The sequence below is a fragment of the Ostrea edulis genome, chromosome 8 (genome assembly GCF_947568905.1).
Source record: "Ostrea edulis chromosome 8, xbOstEdul1.1, whole genome shotgun sequence".
Lineage (NCBI taxonomy): Eukaryota > Metazoa > Mollusca > Bivalvia > Ostreida > Ostreidae > Ostrea > Ostrea edulis.
This window is the reverse complement of record NC_079171.1, coordinates 30,760,477-30,780,784: the sequence shown is the minus strand read 5'-3', so window position 1 is coordinate 30,780,784 and position 20,308 is coordinate 30,760,477. Positions and strand designations below refer to the sequence as shown.

At 34.2% G+C, this 20,308-nt stretch overlaps 2 protein-coding genes across 3 annotated transcripts; both read right to left on the bottom strand.

The window, feature by feature from the left end:
• Window positions 1-5,403: 5,403 nt before the first annotated feature.
• LOC125661537 (uncharacterized) lies at window positions 5,404-7,282 on the bottom strand. Of its 2 annotated transcripts, XR_008798094.1 has the most exons (3): window positions 6,714-7,282; window positions 6,338-6,594; window positions 5,404-6,067 (listed from the first exon to the last, which is right to left on the bottom strand). XR_008798094.1 is itself a non-coding variant. In XM_048893578.2 (2 exons), the coding sequence occupies exons 1-2, from the start codon at window positions 6,554-6,556 to the stop codon at window positions 5,873-5,875; spliced, it is 414 nt and encodes a 137-aa protein (XP_048749535.2). In that variant the 5' UTR covers window positions 6,557-6,694; the 3' UTR covers window positions 5,404-5,872. The 2 variants fall into 2 exon arrangements, 1 of the variants encoding a protein (XP_048749535.2); XM_048893578.2 differs by lacking the exon at window positions 6,714-7,282 and having other exon boundaries at window positions 6,338-6,694.
• Window positions 7,283-12,998: 5,716 nt separating this feature from the next.
• On the bottom strand, window positions 12,999-16,869 carry LOC125661536 (tissue factor pathway inhibitor-like). Its single transcript, XM_048893577.2, has 2 exons — window positions 16,515-16,869; window positions 12,999-13,586 (listed from the first exon to the last, which is right to left on the bottom strand). Exons 1-2 carry the CDS (start codon window positions 16,828-16,830, stop codon window positions 13,426-13,428), a joined length of 477 nt encoding a protein of 158 aa, XP_048749534.2. The 5' UTR covers window positions 16,831-16,869; the 3' UTR covers window positions 12,999-13,425.
• Window positions 16,870-20,308: the final 3,439 nt, after the last annotated feature.

The window sequence follows — 20,308 nt, the reverse complement described above, 5'->3', positions numbered from 1 at the left end:
CCAGATGCGCATTTCGACAAATAATGTTTCTTCAGTGATGCTCAACCAAAATGTTTGAAATCCAAAATAACTATGAAGTTTTGGAGCTAAATATAGCCAAAAACAGCGTGCCAAAAAAGTGGAGCCAAATTCGTCCAAGGATAAGAGCTATGCACGAGGAAGATAATCCTTAATTTTGAAATGAATTTCTAAATTTTATAACAGCAATTAAATATACATCCGTATTTTGAAGCTAGTAACGAAGTACTAAGCTACTGGGCTGTAGAGACCCTCGGGGACTAACAGTCCACCAGCAGAGACCTCGACCCAGGGGTCATAATGTAAAACGTATACGGTACCAATTTTGATGCACCAGATGCGCATTTCGACAAATAATGTCTCTTCAGTGATGCTCAACCGAAATGTTTGAAATCCAAAATAACTATGAAAATTTGGAGCGAAATATAGCCAAAAACAGCGTGCCAAAAAACTGAAGCCAAATTCGTCCAAGGATAAGAGCTATGCATGAGGGAGATAATCCTTAATTTTGAAATGAATTTCTAAATTTTATAACAGCAATGATATATACGTCCGAATTTTCAAGCTAGTAACGAAGTACTAAGCTACTGGGCTGTAGAGGCCTCGGGGACTAACAGTCCACCAGTAGAGGTCTCGACCAAGGATAAGAGTAATGTAAAACGTATACGGTACCAATTTTGATGCACCAGATGCGCATTTCGACAAATAATGTCTCTTCAGTGATGCTCAACCGAAATGTTTGAAATCCAAAATAAGACAATATACCTCTTAACACAGACATGCTGACTGGAGCGTGTTGACACTCCGTTAATTAAGTTTAAACAATTTGTGTACATGTATATATATGTACCATGTGTAGAAGCCTCCAAGATATCTCGGCTCATACCCTTTTTGATTATCTTTATGTATTTGAATGTTTAATCATGTTTGAAAATTGCATTTTAAAGAGGTTCGCATCTGAGTTTTGCTGCGTTGTCAATTTTTTAGGAAGTGTACTTTTGAATTTAACATTGAAGGAGAATTAGGGAATTAAAAAGAAAACCTGGGTCACATTGCTTGTTATCGAGCTGCCGTTTAGCAAACATGATCTCTCTGCACTTAAATGTACTTATAATCAGATTTATTCACTTAAACTCGTTTTGTCTGTTGGTGTTGAAACAATATAAGCAACACAAATCCATCATTACATTAAATAGATTCATAATCATGTCTTCTTGCATTACAGTAAAAAAGTTCATTAATAGTAGATTGGAAATAAACAATGATCTTTTTGCACTTGATATACAGAAAATCCATGATAATAATAGCAAGGACCATATTTTTGTCTAAAGAATATTGCCTGTCCCATATATTTGGGGCACCACATGAGGACAGGGTTTTGTGCATACAATTTATCCAGGAATTGCTAATACCTTTTTGAGAATGTTGCAGACGTAAAAAATTATACAATACACAGACAATTTTGTTTTCTGTACAAGTCAATAGATTAGTCCAAAAAAAAACCCATTCTCGTAAAACCATTTATATATAAGACTCTAAGAGTAGGTAATTTAGTAGCCAAATCAAAAGCTCACAGACGGGGGATGACACTAGTGCAAAGCATGCTTAAGGAGGTATGCTACACTAGAGAAATTTGATGTAGATGAAAAGTGGAGGGTATGTACAACAATATTTTGAAGTTGAATTTTCAAATTTACTTTATTTTGTCAAAAAATACAGTTTTTGTAGAAGGTAATCTGAAACAAAGATTAAAACCCCTGCTCGACTCGAACCTGCAACCTACAGTTCAGCGGTCGGTATTCTTTTCTTTCTCTCTTTTATTTGCATTCGGTATTCTAACCTACTGAGCTACTCTGCTAGGAATAGTATTTAAACGAAAAAGGAAAAGTCAAGTATTGCTTATATCGATTTTTTCATCCAAGTTTATAAAGGAAGTCAGGCATTATGACGATATAGAGTACTGCCTTAAGAAATACATGTATAATATGTTTGAACTAATGGGATACGCATTGAACCAGTACCTACAAAGATATAGCATCCTGCACAGTTGAATTGCAAAGCTGAGAACTCATTTCCTTAACGTTAGGCATACACATCTGTAGGAGAGATGTATTCATACGCAGTGATTACTCTATTTCCAAAGTTGAAAGTTATTTAGATAATGATCTTCATGTTGGTTTGCAAGAATGTGAAGGGAAAATGAATGACTGTAACCTTTAAAGATAATAACAGGAAGCAAAATATGTATCATATCTATGTACTACTAAGTTGGTGCATTTTGTTTCATCTAAAGAGTAAAACACAATAGTTTGTAATCCACACGCAGTAAAAAAAAAAAAAAAAAAAAAAAAAAGAATTGTCAGTTTACACAATGGGTATCCTATTTATGTACATCATTTTTTTCTTCGAAAGAGCAAATCGTAATGGCATTAAGAATGGGTCGACCGTTTGTACCACTAGAATGCACGCGCGGTAAAAAAAATGTCAATAAATAATCCAAGAAAGATCTTTGTGTTTACCAAGACGGGGACTGTGCTAAGTGTTCCTATTAATATTGACTCTGTTTAGTGTTCGTGTTGATATTAAAGCAGATGTATGTATCATACTCAGATTCAAGCTGCACAATTTAGAAAATTTATCCGTTGCGCATGCTCAAACTTAACGCGATTGTTTAGAGAGTTTGTCTACCGAATTCATCCCCTAGTGTCCATTGTGAAATGATGAAGTGTAGATGTGATGCACACGACACCTTTTCCTTTGGTCACCAATCGGTAACCTGACCCCTTCTCTTAACAATTTCCTTGTGTGTTTGCACAAACTGCTCTCTTGTATGAGCTTACTGTATCGGAATAACACCGAAAATACGACCACTTGACACCTCATTTCCGGTCGCTTAAAATGAATTAACTGCATAAAGAGCCTGACTATCTGGGCAGAATTGTCCTCTTTCAAAGAAGAGCTGAAATACTTAAATGAGTGCCCGTAACGGTGTTTCCGAGTATGTGTTCATTCAGTCAGAGAACAAGGAATATTGCTAGTCTTTCGTTCAGATAGAAAGTAATCTCTTTGGTGAGATGCGTGGACAATGAAGCTTAACTTCATATCTACTACAAACTGTATGACCTCTTTGTATAATGTTTGTAAATGCATCGACAGAGGGATATATATATATATATATATATATATATATATATATATATATATAAAGCACAGAAAATTTCACTTTATGTGGATACCCACTTCCGCCCCTACCTGAGGTTGAACTCACGACCTGCGGAACCAAATCTCCTAGCAGCATGTAACCAGCGCGCTAGACCGCTCGACCATCCAGGTTACATACCCATCAATGTGTGAAGTAGTTTTATATTATGCTACTTGTAGATGTATCATAATCTACAAGGTCGATTTGTTCTATATCAAAATGTTGAATATATATATATATATATATATATATATATATATATATATATATATATATATATATAATACACAAGCATGTGAACCACGACCCTACACGCCAGCACTAACGTACTGTTCATTAAGCGTTTTAACGTGTAGCGTCGTGATTCATGTCTTCACAAAAATGAAATTTAATTCTTATATACTGTTAATGGGGAAATGATTGCGGTGGTTTTAATTTCGCTATGTTCGCGATCGGGAATTTCCCAGCGAAAATAAAACCACCACAATGAGATCAATATGAAAAACCGCGAACTTTTAGCACCGCGAAATTAAAACTGCTGTGTACACTAAAGATAGTTACCAGATAAAAAAATTAGTTAATGTGATGGTCAATTTATCTAAAGATAATATTGACTTACACTTCAAAGATAATATTGACTGACGCCTTGATTTTTATCCTCTCTAGGTATCATTATATTGACCAGCATTTTAATTTATATGACAGACACTTTCTTCCTGTTCTAAAGCAAGGAAAATATTCGACCAAATCGCGCTTGCCGTCATTACACATAAATGCACGAACTATCTCACGGCATCTTAACGCAGACTTTGCAGTCACTTGAATTTTATTCTCATTTGGTCAATTTTATATTGTTTTGATAGGGACATACGTAAATGTCACTGTATCCTGTCCTTTAAAGATCATCAAATCTAATTATAGCACAATTATGAAATATTATTCCTGAATCTTCAGTTCTGAAATGAAAAAAAAAGAAGCTTAAATCCATTGACCCCTCTCTGGTGGTCACAGGCTCGGGAAACGATAGAATACATTTCTATTTGAATTTATCAACATTTTTGTTCTATATCAAAATGTTGAATTTATATATTTGTAAATGGATTTACTTTTGATAATGAAAATAATTATTGGCAGACTATTAACATTTTCATTCATTTATGAAAGTACGGTGTCCTTTCTAAATACAATAACTATTTTCTTTCTTATGGTTTCATTGTGTCTATTTTGAATAGCTTTAACTTGATCTAGTTGTAGTTGAGCGAATATGCAGGGACCTGGAATTCGTGGGGATTTATGAGACCGGTCCCTGTTCGTTATCTTCACTTTTCATACAAACAGGGGAAATCAACATCGCCGACAATTTCCAGGATTGTAAAATATTTGATAACCAATTGTGAATTCAACTGTTATTCCTAATTTCAATACAAAGTGAAGATAAGGACAATTCACCGATTTCATAATTCCTATAAAGGTGCAAAATTAAGAGATGGGCAAACACAGACCCCTGGACACATAAGACATGGGAGCAGGTGCCTACGTATACAGGGAACAAGCACACCCCCACCCCCTACTGACCGGTCACACTCACAGTAAGACCTCTAGCTTTATCACGTATAAATGGGGATATTAGTATTCAATATAATACGAAATATCGGAACCATTATCTTGTCTCCAATTCCGGCGAGGTTTTAATATTTAGTATGCCAAACGAGATCACGTTTTCTGTGTTGACTTGGGACACTTTTAATGAAACAAGTACGCGTTACTATCAGATATAGTGAGTCTAGGCACTTTGCGTCAATTTTTTTCTTCAAAATTGTGGGATCGTAGGCAAATAGAAAAGAAAGTCACACACACACACACACACACACACACACACACACACACACACACACACACACACTATGCTATCACACAAAAATCATATGAAACTCATGAAAGGAAATATATAAAAATATATCTTTTGATACAAAGCTAGCATTGCACTGTGATGATGTAAGATTGTCTTGGCATAATATAAAACTACTTCACACATTGATGGGCATGTAACCTGGAATTTTCCCAGTAGGCTGCCCTAAACATTGCTTCTTTCCTCTTTTGACACATTTTGTCTCTAAAAAAGCAGTGAAAGTTTATTTCGAGAAGCATGTTGATTCAATGAAGACAAACCATTCCCGAAAAAGTAATGTTTTCTTATTCCTTTGAAAAGCAAAATGAACAAATCTTTATGACATATGCAATATATATTCATCTACAAGTATCATGGTATATGTACATAATAATTAGAAAACTGACAGGTCAGAAAAGGACCTGTAATATATATTTCAGAGGCAGGAATGACATAAAAGGTACATATAAAAAAGTTAAAAGTTCCATAACTCTATAAGGCATGACATAAAATATTAAATATAAAAATGAAGTCTCAGAACTCTGCAACAACAAAGTTAATAACTAATCAAATTGAAAGGGATCTTCATTTGCCTAATATTTTATTAATGTTTTAGTGTATTACCTTAAGAGAGTTTTTAAAAAATCAGTTACACAAATGAAGAAGAAGGTATCCATACAATTACAAAATTAACAAGGAAATTGTTAATATTCTATTACATGCAAGTATTGAGAGCGGTAATACGCGTGTTACAAAGAATCTATTTATTCATTTATTGGTCTCATCCTCAAGCTCACTTTCATTCTGTTCAGCTTGAATTTGAATTTGAAGTTTCTTTTTCTCTGCCCTTCTCCTTCGTCCCCCATCTCTATCACTAGCAAAGCGAAACCAGTCTTTTGCCACGTTGAAAATTTCCACGTCTGTTGCATTAACACAGAGGCGATTCTTCCTCGCTGTTTCTGATTAAAATAGATAAAAGAATGTTTTTGTGGTGATCATGTGAGAAAGTAGTCTCCTTACTGAACTTTTCGTGTTTTCAACACCAATAGTTGATAATGATCTCACCTGCACATTGTAAATATTGATAGAGAGTCAAGTGTATATACCATTTCATGTATTGATAATTCAAAATACAATATCTTAAGATGAACATAATTTTGCAGGGTTTTTTTCTTAATAAAAAAAATACATGTATACGTTTCAATAAAACAAAATGATCAGTAACCTACCAAAGTTTTACACGTGTTTTTACTCTGCAAGAGGTCCTTCAGCTTCTGCATATTTTCTTGTTTTCCCAGAGAAAAACATACATCTAACTGCAGTGTAGTGTCGGGCTCCTCTACACCAGGAGCAGGACGGCTTTCAAGTCTATCGATCTTTGTGATTGTGGCCTGCAGAAACTGCTTATTTAGGTGGATCTGCACTTTTATTTCCTCCACGTTTGTCATAACTTTCTCCAAACAGTTTAGGATTTTCTTTTCTGTTACTGAAAGAAATCCACGACAGAGTTTAAGACAGACATGCAATTAGTCCAAAATGTATGTATGGTTTTGATATCATTTATAAAAAAAATGGAATCAGCACAAAATGATATCATATAAGTACCTGAGCTAGTGGGACTTTTGTCAAATAGTAAAACTGTAGAACTTGATGTTGCTTTGTTGCACACGTCTTCTAATTGACCAATATGACGTCCCTTTACCCCTTGAGTACTTGTTCATTTTCTGTGAAAACAGATAGTCAGCAAAATAGATTTTAAAAAACCCAATATGAATAATTTAGAATGTGTTTTTGAAAAATTTGAATATGCAATGGCGTTGGAAAAAACTCCAACCAGAAAGATTGATCTGCAATGAAAGAACACTTTTTAAGCCTTTTGTGTACACTGTTTTATAATACATGTACAATTAAGACAATAAAAATATTCAAAAATGATTTTTTTAATCCAAGCACTTTGTTACTCTGGTTTTAAAAAATCTCAAACGTTTATTTTTAAACATAGTGCAAACCCTGTACACGAGTTTGAAATAAGGCTTATATACATGTACATTATTACTTTAAATAAATACAGCATGATATACAAGATCATATCTATTGCGATTGATTTCTCTCAAGTTTCATTTGATTACTTACAATTGAGAGGTGAAAAGCAATATTTTACAATTTTGAAATGGGGCAATATGACAACTTATAATTTACTTGACAGCCAAATAATTTTCCAGACCCCCCCCCCCCCCCTCTCCCCTCGCATGCACAAGATAAATGCATTCAAAAATTGAAGATTACACATATGTAAAATTTATACGGTACCAATTTTGATGTACCAGTGAGAAAAAAAAAATCAACAGCCTCAACAGGGGTGCAAGTCATTCTCTCACCAGAGGGCGCGTTACGCAAGCTTCACATACACCTCTATCAACGCTTGGAATCACGTGACAATATAATGACATGATATAAACAATAATTCTCGGTAAAAGTTCTGGTAACAGGTGATGACATCAGGCTCTTTTTATAGCCCACTGGCACTTTAATAAATACATATTTACCATTTAGCTGTTTGTCTCTTATTTCAATTTTTTTATGGCATTTTTACAACCTTTCTTACTTTTGATTCCATGTTTACATTCAAATCTTCACCACGTGGATGCCCTACATTCATACGCATATTACGAAGTAGTTCCAAATTTAGGATCAGAAAACGGCGATTTTAAACAATTTACAGTAAGCATCAATTCAATTGCACCAAAAACATTTCATAGTATGACTGACTATTTAGTCGAAAAGATAAATGCTGTATATTAGAAACTTTTACAAGATTTCTGTAAGAAAGCCGTTGACAGAGGTGTAGTGCGAGGAGCGCACGGTACGGAACTCTGGGTAGACAATGGGGTGCAAGTATGGAACGAAACATCGGCCATTACTAAATCATGTGACCGGCAAATCACGTGATATCTTAAAAGGTGAGGCAGAAAAAGACAAAAGTAATAAAATTGGAAAATTGAGACATTCTTAATGATTTACTTTGGAAAACAGTATAAGTAAAGTATAATTCATTCTTTGGAATTGTACATCATATTAAAAAAATTATGTAAATACGTTCCTTTGAATGTAAGCCTGACGCTATGTAATATATATATATATATATATATATATATATATATATATATATATATATACTGTGGATACAGCCCGGAACGTGTATTTCAGTAAAGAAAAAGTTAGAAAGATCACACATTGAATAACAAGATGTACTTACATATTGTCTTGCGAAGTAGTATATCCAAATTTCTTTAATCCAACAAAAATTTCCGTGTGCACCAATTAAGCAGCTCAAATGCGAAATTTGTGAAATGGATACACGTGCTGACCATCTCGATATATTAGATTTCGCAGTTACCAAGGAAACTGGCCAGTCTCCTGCTGTGAGAAGCACTGATGATGTTGACCTAATTTCTTAAACAGAGAAACTTTCTCTTATCTCGGAATATGCCCCCCCCCCTAAAATCGGCACTTTAGCGAAATTATGTAATTGATGTTTCTACGATTTTACAGGTCTATTAACAGATTAAGTGTTGGCGTCTTTTCATTTGTTTAATTTTAAGCCACCCACACACAACTTATTTCATGTTCTAGCATATTTATAAAAGATATCCAATCTTTGTGATATCACATATATATGTATTTAAACAAATATTTACGTGTTAATGTATCGCTATTATATGCGATTTTTAAAATAAATGTATGCCGATAGCCTGTTTAATGTCAGTTATCAAGAACATTTCAAGCGTTGGGCCAACGTTGGCTCAACACAACTATTCCAACGTAAAAAAAAATACTCTAGGGCGCACATTGCTAACATAGCGCCGTTGTTGGGGCAACATTGTCTTCTCCACTTAAGTGTGATGAACATTAAAAAGCAGCATGTTAGCATTGGGCCAACGTTGTATGCCCATGATCACCACAACCATCGGCCGACAATACAACCATTTACCAACGTTGGCCCAACATAGTCATGCTATCTGGGCTAGTATAAAACTCGTTTTCCTACTGTATAGACTTTCCCCTAGCTCTAACCTCTATTCTGTTATAAATGTACTGGTATCATGTATATATATATATATATACTTACTCTTATGTGTGGAGGTACAAAGAGGCTGGACTCTTGTTTTCGGGTCTTTTCGGATTTTTGTTTTGTCTGCTCCTTAATTTCTTTAACTTCCTTTGCCAGATCATCATTTTTTTTTCAATCGGCATAAATATTGTATGATTTCATTCTATCAAAAAAGTAGATGCAAGCTTTGTGAAACACTTTCATAAATATATAGATTGCTGTATGATACTGGTAACCATTTTTTATTTGCAAATGAAGGACAGAATATGAAGAGAAATATTTGTCACATAAAAGTTCTCTCAAATTTCACAAAAATTTGTTGCGAAAGCTTTATTAGTTGGTATGTCCTACCCTTGATTATAAAACTAAATGTGAACTATCAAATCAATCGAATCAGTCCTGTTGATACCTTGTCCCCGCCCACAATAAATATTGTGGGGGATAATAAAGGAGACTCGTGATGCAGTGCTATTTACAGCTGGTAATACATACAATATTAAAATAAATGGCAGTCTTCTAGTTTATAGACGCATTGTGTTGAAGTATATTGGAGAGGATCATTAAATTGCAAGGACTTGTACGTATCCAATCCATTTGTATGTAGCTCTATCATACAATAGAATAGGTTCAAATGAAAATAAATGGAGAGAAGTAATTTACGAATTATCTGTGTCCATTGGTTCACTTTCGTGTCACATGCATGGCTATTTACTATAGATAAGCTGTCTTGAATACTTAGGGTACATGTACAAGCTTTCCAGTCTGATTGACTTGGCAGTTGGCACAGGCACTACCCTTGGTACCCTCTGTGTTCGGGACATTTTATACTGTTTCAGTTTACTTCCCATATATAGCATACTTGTTGTGCAATGCATTTACCATCGGTATTATTATGAGCAATGTCCAGACCAATGTCAATATAGAAATCCTTATAAGATCATATGCATAAAGGATATACATTTGTATATGGTAGCATGTAGTTATAATGTTTAATTGTTAGAATTGTATATCCTCCCTGTAGACCAGATTAATAAATAAATATACCTCTTGACCTATATGACACGTTTGGACCATCTGTATTTATTCCTGTACAGAGAATCAACTGTAAATATATTTGTGCAGATGGAAGAGTTCAGAATAAAGATGTTTCTTACATTTGTCCCAATATCAAAGGTGTGAATATATGATGTTTTAAAGCAATATTTCATAATGTACATGAAGTGTTTTCATTTCAGTAACGTATACTTGTTTAGCAAGTACTTGAAAGATTTTTTAAGTTAGTTTTGTCATTTTGTGGTAATTGACAATGTAATGTTTGAAGATGTTCATGTATAATCATCCACCGGTTAACTAATATATCTGGAAGGATGTTTCGTCCTGCGCCAGATGATAAATATCTATCGGAAGGATGTTTCGTCCTTTGCCGGTTGACAAATGTCTCTCGGAAGGATGTTTCGTCCTTTGCCAGTTGAATGGAAGGATGTATTCTGAGAATTTTTCATATCAATACAAAACTTTTCAAATGAACTCATTTGAACATTTACACTTGTGATTATTAACGATTAGTAATTGATACTTATGATATATATACTTTTAAAAACTATTGAAATGTGTAATAAACCATTGTTTATACTTGTTGTGATGTGATTATTACTAGCAGGGTAAAAAGTTTTGAGGAATATGAACGCTAATGCTGAACCCATTGCTAAAGCATATGGTGCATGAAAAAGTGAATGTAATGAACAGTGATTATTCTCATAAATCCACAAAGAGTACTAAGAGTAGGGCAAACGTGTACCTCTGGACACAACAGAGGTAAGGGCGGGTGCTTATTTAATTAGGTGCACGTATCTCCTCTTGATCGGTTGCACGGAGGAATAACACACGTTGCAAATAAACACTGAAACCAAGGCTTGTTCATTGTGAAATTGATATAGAAAAACTGTACTTGGATTATTGCTAGAATCATAAACTGACAACAGGGTTTGAATACTCGTTTATATTGTGTATAGTTCATATATACATTCTGTAGTATTTAATATCTTAGATTCTTGTATTTATCAAGCGGGGGTACATGTAACTTATGCGCAACATTTGCGTAGTGCAGGTCGGACTGCCTGGACAGTAGAATATGAATATTGTACAAGCAGTGCGCGTGTGTAAGATCTATTTGAAATCATACATATTTGATAGAAACGTATACATTTGTGTCATATGGGATAAAATTTAAAATGGTTATTAAACTCATATTATATATGAAATTTACTAACATTAAATCTGCATTATACATGGAATAAAATTGGAAATTAAATTTCATTTTACGGACACGTATAAATTTACTGTAAACTCCAATTAAATCTGAAACTTCACGAATAATATAAGTTTAATGAAATATAATATCTGTAAACGCCAAATTTCACGCAGTGTATATGTAACCCCGACATTGTCATGAGCTTAAAACTGCAGTTTTAATTATAAATTTTATTCTGAATCCCAGGTAACCTATATATATGATAAGACTTGCAACCATCATTATAAGAAAAAGTGACAAAGTTGATTGATTAAATATTATACTGTTAGAATTGTGAAGTTTATGTAAGCTGTTTTCACATAGCCAGAATACTGCCAGTTCATGACATGCATGTATTTGAGTTCTTTCCTTGATTCATTTTGTCATTTAAGTTTATATAAAGTATCATCTTCTAATTTTCTGTGCAGGCCATTAAACTAAATTGAAAACGAAAAGAAAGTGAAGCTCAATTTTGACTAACAGATTGCTAATGATCTATTGATTTATATATTATACAATTTATATCCATGGATATTTAGAAAAGTTCAGGACATAAATGTTCAATGCTCTCCTAGAACGTTGTGTTGAAGAAACACTGTACCTGTATATTATAAAAGAAGAATATTTTCATAATTTTCATTGGCTGAAAGGACATCATATAGTATTCATATATATATATATATATATATATATATATATATATATATATATATATATCCATGATTTGATGCAGGATAAAATTTCCAATACTTGTGTGTAATTTTATTTTCATTTTATTATTATTATTTTTTTTATCAATATCAAGTCATTTTCTTATTTTTTTTTAAAATCCTTTGAACATAGTTTACTTGACATTTAAAATTCTAAAATGTAAATCTTTTAAGTTATTTCTTATATCATTTTTTTCCCAAACGTTTAGTTACATGAAAGTCAATAAAAATTATCCTATCAATTGTTTAAACGTTACACTAGAGATCGGACTCAAAATTTACATTATTTTTGTTGACAACTTGTTCGGGTTACTGCAGACGATAAGGATACATGATAAGGATACATGTATGTTTAAAACCTTTAACCATGAGGAAATAATGATTGAATATTTCTTTCCATGGTAGGATTAATTTTAAATCTACCTCCATAGAGAAAAGAGTTCTAAAAAGTCAGACGTAAATCGCAATCGTAAGTGTTACGACTACGATAGGTTTCGTGATACGCTCGTATACGTGCGAGTCAAATGATCTTAAACGTAGTCGTACGTTTACGATCTACGATCGGTTAATGAAACGGCCGCCTGGATATTGATGTATGAATTGTAATTATTTTCTATACATCAAACATTTGCATCATTTCATAGCGATCGATTGTTATAACTACTCGAGAAAATCTCACAAAGTGAATGTCTACACAGTCACGGTAGATGAACTCAACGGTACTGTGGTTATTTTATTTTGTCTTCGCTATCAAACATCAGAAATTTGAATTAGGAACATGCTTTTGTACTAGGGTATTCGCTAGTGATATTTAAAAAAGAATAATCTTCAAATCAGGCAGATCTTTTTTTTTTATATGAGAAATGAGTTGTCTTTAGCATCACGAGTTTGTTTGTACAAAAGTTGCCTAAGTGACTTCTTCTTCTGAAAAGTTCCAATTTTTTATAGTCCTGATATCCCGTACTATCAATGTAATTCTGTTAACAAATTTATTAAGCTCAATTTCAAACGTATCCTAGACAAATATAATGATCTTTAAAGTCTGCGCTTTGGAATAAAAAATAGAATTAAGGGCGAATAACACATCTTTATATAATGGCGGACTTCCGTTCTAATCACGAATGATAACATTTGGTCGTCAAACGTCTTAAGGAGAATTAGCTGTTTTGAGCCGGTATTATTTTACAGCAGTAATATCGACGTTCTTCAGCAGCGTTGTTTGCATTCTTCTTCTGTTTTGAAGTTGTTTTCGTTTCCTTGACAACCGCTATAGATGAACTCTTCACAATGATTGGTTAGATGATTATACCACCATCTCTTATGCAACGCCCTGCACATCCCTTTATTTTGTGGCTGTCTACAGATATCTGAAATCAGCATTGATATAATATTAAAACTAGTCAGCGTTACTGGGAGAAATGATTATCAGCAGTTTATACAATTGCTATAAAACAAATTCATCTGTCGTAGAATTTTATCATTTACCTACATTCGAATAAGTATTTATTAAGCTAAGACGTTCGAGGACACATAAACTCGTGCGTGAGAGTGCCCCCCCCCCCGGGGGGGGACAAAGATGGTTCCACAGTACTAGGCTAGTGAATCGTAACCGTTGATTCCAAATAATAAGCAAAGAGTAATCATTTGTTGTACATTGTCGATATGTAATGGTCAATCAACTTTACTGTAAAATAGAAATGCTTACATACACATAAATGAAAGATCAATGGACTCCATATGATATGACTGATGCACGTATTTTTCCATAGACCTATGTTGGAAAGTGTAAAGTAACATTGAACGAGAATAAGATGTAGAAACGGCGAACTGGTTGTTTGGTTAACATCCCATCGATAATTTTCACCCGTAATCAGAAATCAAACGTCACCAGCTGTAGATGAAGTACCACGAATTTAGACATATATAATGCTTAACACTCAGGGTCGTGCCAGTGAGGTTTTATCCAGTGTCAACGCCTGCTGCGTCAACGGACCTCCATTTTTAAGGCCATATCCGAAAGTCCTTAATTGTCGATCGGTGAAGGAGCGATCACTACATGTACGTATGTTTACGTCCTAAGTTTGGCCACCATGATATGAACGTGACTCCACGTCATGACGTATCTGTTACGAAGCAAACGCTCTACCACTGAGCCTCCACGACTGGTTAGAAATCGTGATATTCGAATGAAACATTAACTGTCCTTTGAACCAATATCAGAGGAATTAATATATTTTGTGGGGGTTCAATTTTTTGTGGATTTCGGGTGTGACCCTATACCAGGATTTAAAAAACTAACGAAATATTTAATCTATGTGACGCTTCAATATTCAAAAACCATGGCATTACATCCAATAGCAACTGCTAAAATGTCAACAATCCCCAGAATTGTTTTCCATGAATTTAAATGATTTTACAGTAAGTTAGATTGTGAAAACTTTACATTTCGTTATAACGATCTAATTTTTAAATATTAGTTTTCTCTGCCGTTAAACATTGTCTGGTGTGTACGAGGGGACTAAGTTTAAATTTTTCATTATTATACCGTATATTTGTTGTTCATTCACTGAAAACGACATCCTTTTCATTTTTATTGATCACCATGAATTGATGTCTACCTGACAATTATGCGAATTGTCTTTTCAATCGAAGGTCTCCTTTTACTATAGCATGGACTACATGCCGTTGTTCTTTAAATTTTTCCCACAATGCATGGAATCAAGAAATTAATATAACGAACAATAATTTAATTCCAATTGCATTCCAATCTCTGATTGGTCAAACTAGGGAATGTGATACATTTTATATAACATGGTTTGGTAAGGAGACACGCGCCATGGCAATCAGCATCTAGAACTACTTTTCTTTCTTTCTTTTTAATTTACGTTGCAGTGCTGCTGTAGGCCTTATACAACTGTGTAATACACAGATTGTTTTCTTGATATCAAGCAAGACATAACGTTAAAATCTAGTTATAATAATAGAATTACTGTGGTAAAATAAATACATTTCCTGTAATAGCTTAAAACAGAGACTGATATCACATTCGGATTACTGGTGTATCAGGTATTTGCAAATGTTGCCCTGTTAAGTTTGAAATACATTTCTCACTTTGGAGGGGGATTACTTGATCCGCTTTCAAAGCAAAGCAAATATGCGTTACATTTTATCAGTTGACGTCCTGTCAGATTTACTTGTGGATTGCGAATTATATTCTACTGTGCAGGATTTGATATTGGTGGTAATATTACATATAAGGGTTTAGTTTTAATGTAGTTAAAATTACTTGTAACATCTAAGGTTACAATCTATTGCATTTTCTTATCTTTGAAGACAAGTTTTGTTTGACGTCAAGGACTATACAATTTCCCGTATTTTGTCAATACTGTCGGAACGACTTCCAAGTCGATTTTAATGGGGCAGCGAACTATGCTCGTATTTTCTGTTATGAAGTTTGTAGCAAACTTCACTTTCAATGAATACGTTTCCAAATTTGAAAAAAAATGCCTTAAAGTATATATTCCGTAGAACCAAGATGGCTACCTTCACAGCTCGACGCTTCGTCAGTGGTTGCTAAGCGAGTCCTTTCGCTGCGCAAATGATTTATATTTTTGAGCATGATCTGTGTTTTTGTACATTTAAAATGTATTATTAAAATGATTATAATAAACAGAGACTTGTATTTTTTCTTTTTGTGTTAGATTGTAGATCCCTTACCTGGTCAAAAATCATTAGAAGGGGACACATTTAAAAGGAACGCGAATTCCTAAAAAAAAAAAAAAACCCAGTGGGAACCAGTATCTAAGAGAAGTAAACATTCCCTATTGACAGATTATAAAGATATGCTAAAGGTTTTATATATATAAAGGTGACTGGTAATCATTAAAAAGGAAAAAAACAATGCTTGCAATGATAAAAGAGAATGAGAGAGAGAGAGAGAGAGAGAGAGAGAGAGAGAGAGAGAGAGAGAGAGAGATGTTAACAAGTTTACACATTTGACCTGTGTTTTGAGGAATATGAACACAGTATAACGACTTTAAAGTTAGATTTCCGAAAACCTCAGCCAGGAAAAGTGACAGATTTCGATACAACTTGATATATGAATGTGGACAGGCGGGAAGGGGACCAGAGAGAGAGAGAGAGAGAGAGAGAGAGCGAGCGAGAGCGAGAGCGAGACAGACAGACAGACAGACAGAGACAGATAGAGAGAGACATACAGAGAGAGATACAGAGATACATAGACAGATAGAGAGACAGAGAGACAGAGAGAGTATACCTAATTTTACATTTCCTACCTTCTGTTTTACGGAAGTAGTGCCATCCATTTTCGGTTCTTGTGGGTAAGGCTCCAGAACACTTTTCAAGGAGATCACATCTGTTGTCTTTGCTGTTGTAGGCAAAGCATGTGCACGCATCATGACATCTTGAGGCACAGGTGGTTAAAGAAGGACTGGAACAATTTTTGATTAATGCTTCATCGCCTATTGTGTCGTCCAGGTCTTCTACAGAAGTATAATACTGGGATACAAAGAGGGGATTTGCTAAGACAAGACATACAATGATGACTACCAGGATTCGCCAAACATAGGAACCGAGCATAATGAAAGTCATTTCGTGCAAACGTACAGGTTTCTAAGATAACAATACGAAATCAATTCGCCATCACATTTTCAGGTATTGAATAATCAAACAATAGTTCATTTGTGTGCATATATAATGGTGATATAAATATTCATCGATATGAAGGAACGCCCAGCTAATTAAAAATATACCTTCCTCAGAAACGTTCGTGGATTTTAAAGATATGCATTATTATAAAGTGTAAGATTAACTTAACAAATACTTCCCAAATTAAAGACGCATGTAATACAGGTCAGAACTATGCATGAAAATGCATGTTCCTTTACTAACCTCAATTAATATCCATGTATAAACTTATAGCACTATTTGTGCATTACATGTTGTATCTAATACAACACTTTAGTGATAAATGGCTAGAAGAAAACACGACTTTCTAAAATGCACATTTACTTTCCATTTATCTAACTAACCTGATCACGTATCCCCCAACAGAATGAACCATATACAATAAAAAAGAAACGATGTGTCAAAAGCCACAACGCTTCATAAATCAACTTTTACATCATTTACCGATGAACTTGTAGTGTGAAAAATACCTTAATAAAAAATGTTTTATGACTCACTAGATGACATTGCGTCATTCAGTCGACTGAAAGGTCTGAAAAGGTGGCTGAATGTAAGAACTTGCAGATCTTTTAGTTTAGATGCATACACATTTAATGCGCATTAGTTTACTCGCATTAAATATTACCGCCGTGTGGACGCTATTTAATTCGAATTAATTTAATGCGCATGATTTCGCTTCGCATCAAATTTAATGCGAAGTAAGATGTAAGGTGAAGATAACGAACAGTGATCAATCTCATAACTCCTACAAGCAATACAAAATAGATAATTGGGCAAACACGGACCCCTGGACACACCAGAGGTGGGATCAGGTACCTAGGAGGAGTAAGCATCCCCTGTTGACCGGTCACACCCGCCGTGAGCCCCATATCCTGATCAGGTAAACGGAGTTATCCGTAGTCAAAATCAGTGTGCCAAGAACGGCTTAACAATCGGTATGAAACACGTCAGACAGCATGTTACCCAATGCGAGGTTGTATTGACGAACTAGATCGTTATAACGACCATAGAATTTGCGAAATGCTGACTTCAATCGAGACTGTTGAAATCCCTGTACCATCAACTTGTTTGTCAGTAGCTTACCTCGATTTAAAAACTGACTATACCCAGAACAAGCTCTTGCATATTGAATCAGTTGAAATATATAAACACCATATGCAGGTGATAATGGAATATTGCTACATAAATGTGGGAAGATGACGATGGAGAAGCTGAAATCATCCCGTTTGTCATACAGTTGAGTTGTTAGTTAGCCGTTAATGTCTGCTTTCAATAAAATATCTAAGTATGAAGCAGAAGTGGACGACTCTGTAATGCGCATTCGTGTGAACGAGGCATGAGTGGCATAGGTTCATCATCTGCCTAATATACGTTTATATGGCATTTAATTCCAAGATACATATTGTTTACATCGCTGTGTACATGATTGTTGATATTGTTATACACATTTGTTTTACAATAAGTCCTCGCATAATAATAGACACCGGTGCCCCAAATTAAATGCCAGGAACTGACTGGAAATGGACAATGATGCATAAAATGTTTACAAACTTTTCTCAAGTTTTGTTATGTTTAGTTCTTTTGTAATCAGTTTATGCTTTGCTGTCATCATACACTATTTTAAGACGTTCTGAGCAAACAAAGAAATATAGATTAGCAATTTAGGTATTATCGTACACGCAAGGTGAAAATAACGAACAGTGATCAATGCTTCCCCAATTATATATACACGGTACGTTCTCTAAACAGAATGAAATGTGTAAAAAGTAGCTTATTCCTCAATATATTTCATAAAATATTTGAAAGATAACTAATACTCAATATTTTTCTCTCAAACTTTCTATTGTTACAAAAAGACAAATAAACAGTATTTATCAATATAGCATGGTTTTGGAAGCTACATCAATAATCCCAACAATATTTTTTACAGTCCTTGAAAATAATTGAACTTACTCGAAGTACCTGATGAAAAATCAAATATCTCATTATATCTACATCTGTTTGAACCATCAACCATCATTTAGTCTTTCGGTATTTGTTGCTATGATATCGGAGATACCTATTTTGGAATTAGATTCACAACTCTAGTTTTCTGGATGGAACAGTACATACCAAAGGTCTACATATTCACACTTTCATATACATTCTGTTTTCAACGCAGTTCTTTTCTCTGCTTCATTGAAGTTTTACATGGCTGCCTTCTTGCATCATTGTTCATCTCCTTCATATGATTCTTGTATAACTTCTATAATTTCTGATATATTGTAGTTATATTACGTATATCAGCCCCATTCATACTTGCAGTGATACAATTGAACGCTGGTTTATTTGGTCGACGCCTTCGATGAATCAACAGAGCGTACAACTTCATGAATTCCTCTCTATCTCCTCATTTGATCAAAACGAAAGTACTTTAAGTGTACTTTGGTCTTCAGAAGAAAGCAATGAAAGCAAGAAGATTTTTAAAAGTGTAGAAATAAATCGTAATTGATGATAGTAACTTGTTATAGAAAATTTGTTTGCTACACGTTTGGGGTCCGTTTTCTTCTTTCTAATATAATCGTAAGGGGAGAACAATATAAATTATTTCTCCTTATCTTGTGGTGAGATAATTTCTTTTATGTCATCCTATATCTTATTAAACGAGCATTACCGTATTGAAACTTCCACAATATATATCCTGTGGGGAGTGCAGGCTAGAATAGGTCCTCAGTTGCTTGTAAGAGGTGACTAAATTGGGCGAGCCTTCGGATGTCAATATAAATCGATATCAAAATCTAAGTTTCCACACCACAAACGTTGTGGAACGATAATAATCCCTCCCTGTTCAATGTCCTTAAGCACCGATCATAGGTTTAAATTTTGCAGCCCGTCACCGACTATGGTGACATCTCCATATCAGTAAAAAAATCCCGAGCAATATACAACAAACCAAACCAAAATGTCGAAATAGTATAAGCATGACAGAGATGACAGAGATGAAAATTATCAGACGAAATTCAGCTTAATATGAGTGAGTTTGTCAGTATTCGATATTTCTGTTACGAAAACAAATATAAATTTTATCACAATAAGACATACATTCTACAAGTATAATACACTTGAAACAAATCGCATCCCATAGCCAATGAATCTGAGAAGAATACATCAACTAAGTCAATAATTCATCAAGCTTGGAATGTCAATAATATACTGCAAGTCATTAATGTTCCGCTTTGACAAAAGTCATTATGTAACCAAACTCCTATAAAGGAAACTACAGCATTGATTACTTTTAAAAAGATTATGAATTTTAAATGACTCCTTGTGACAATAACATTGTGCATTGTCATCTATGGTGAAAGACATGAACTGTAATACAATACGCTGTAACTGAGAGCTA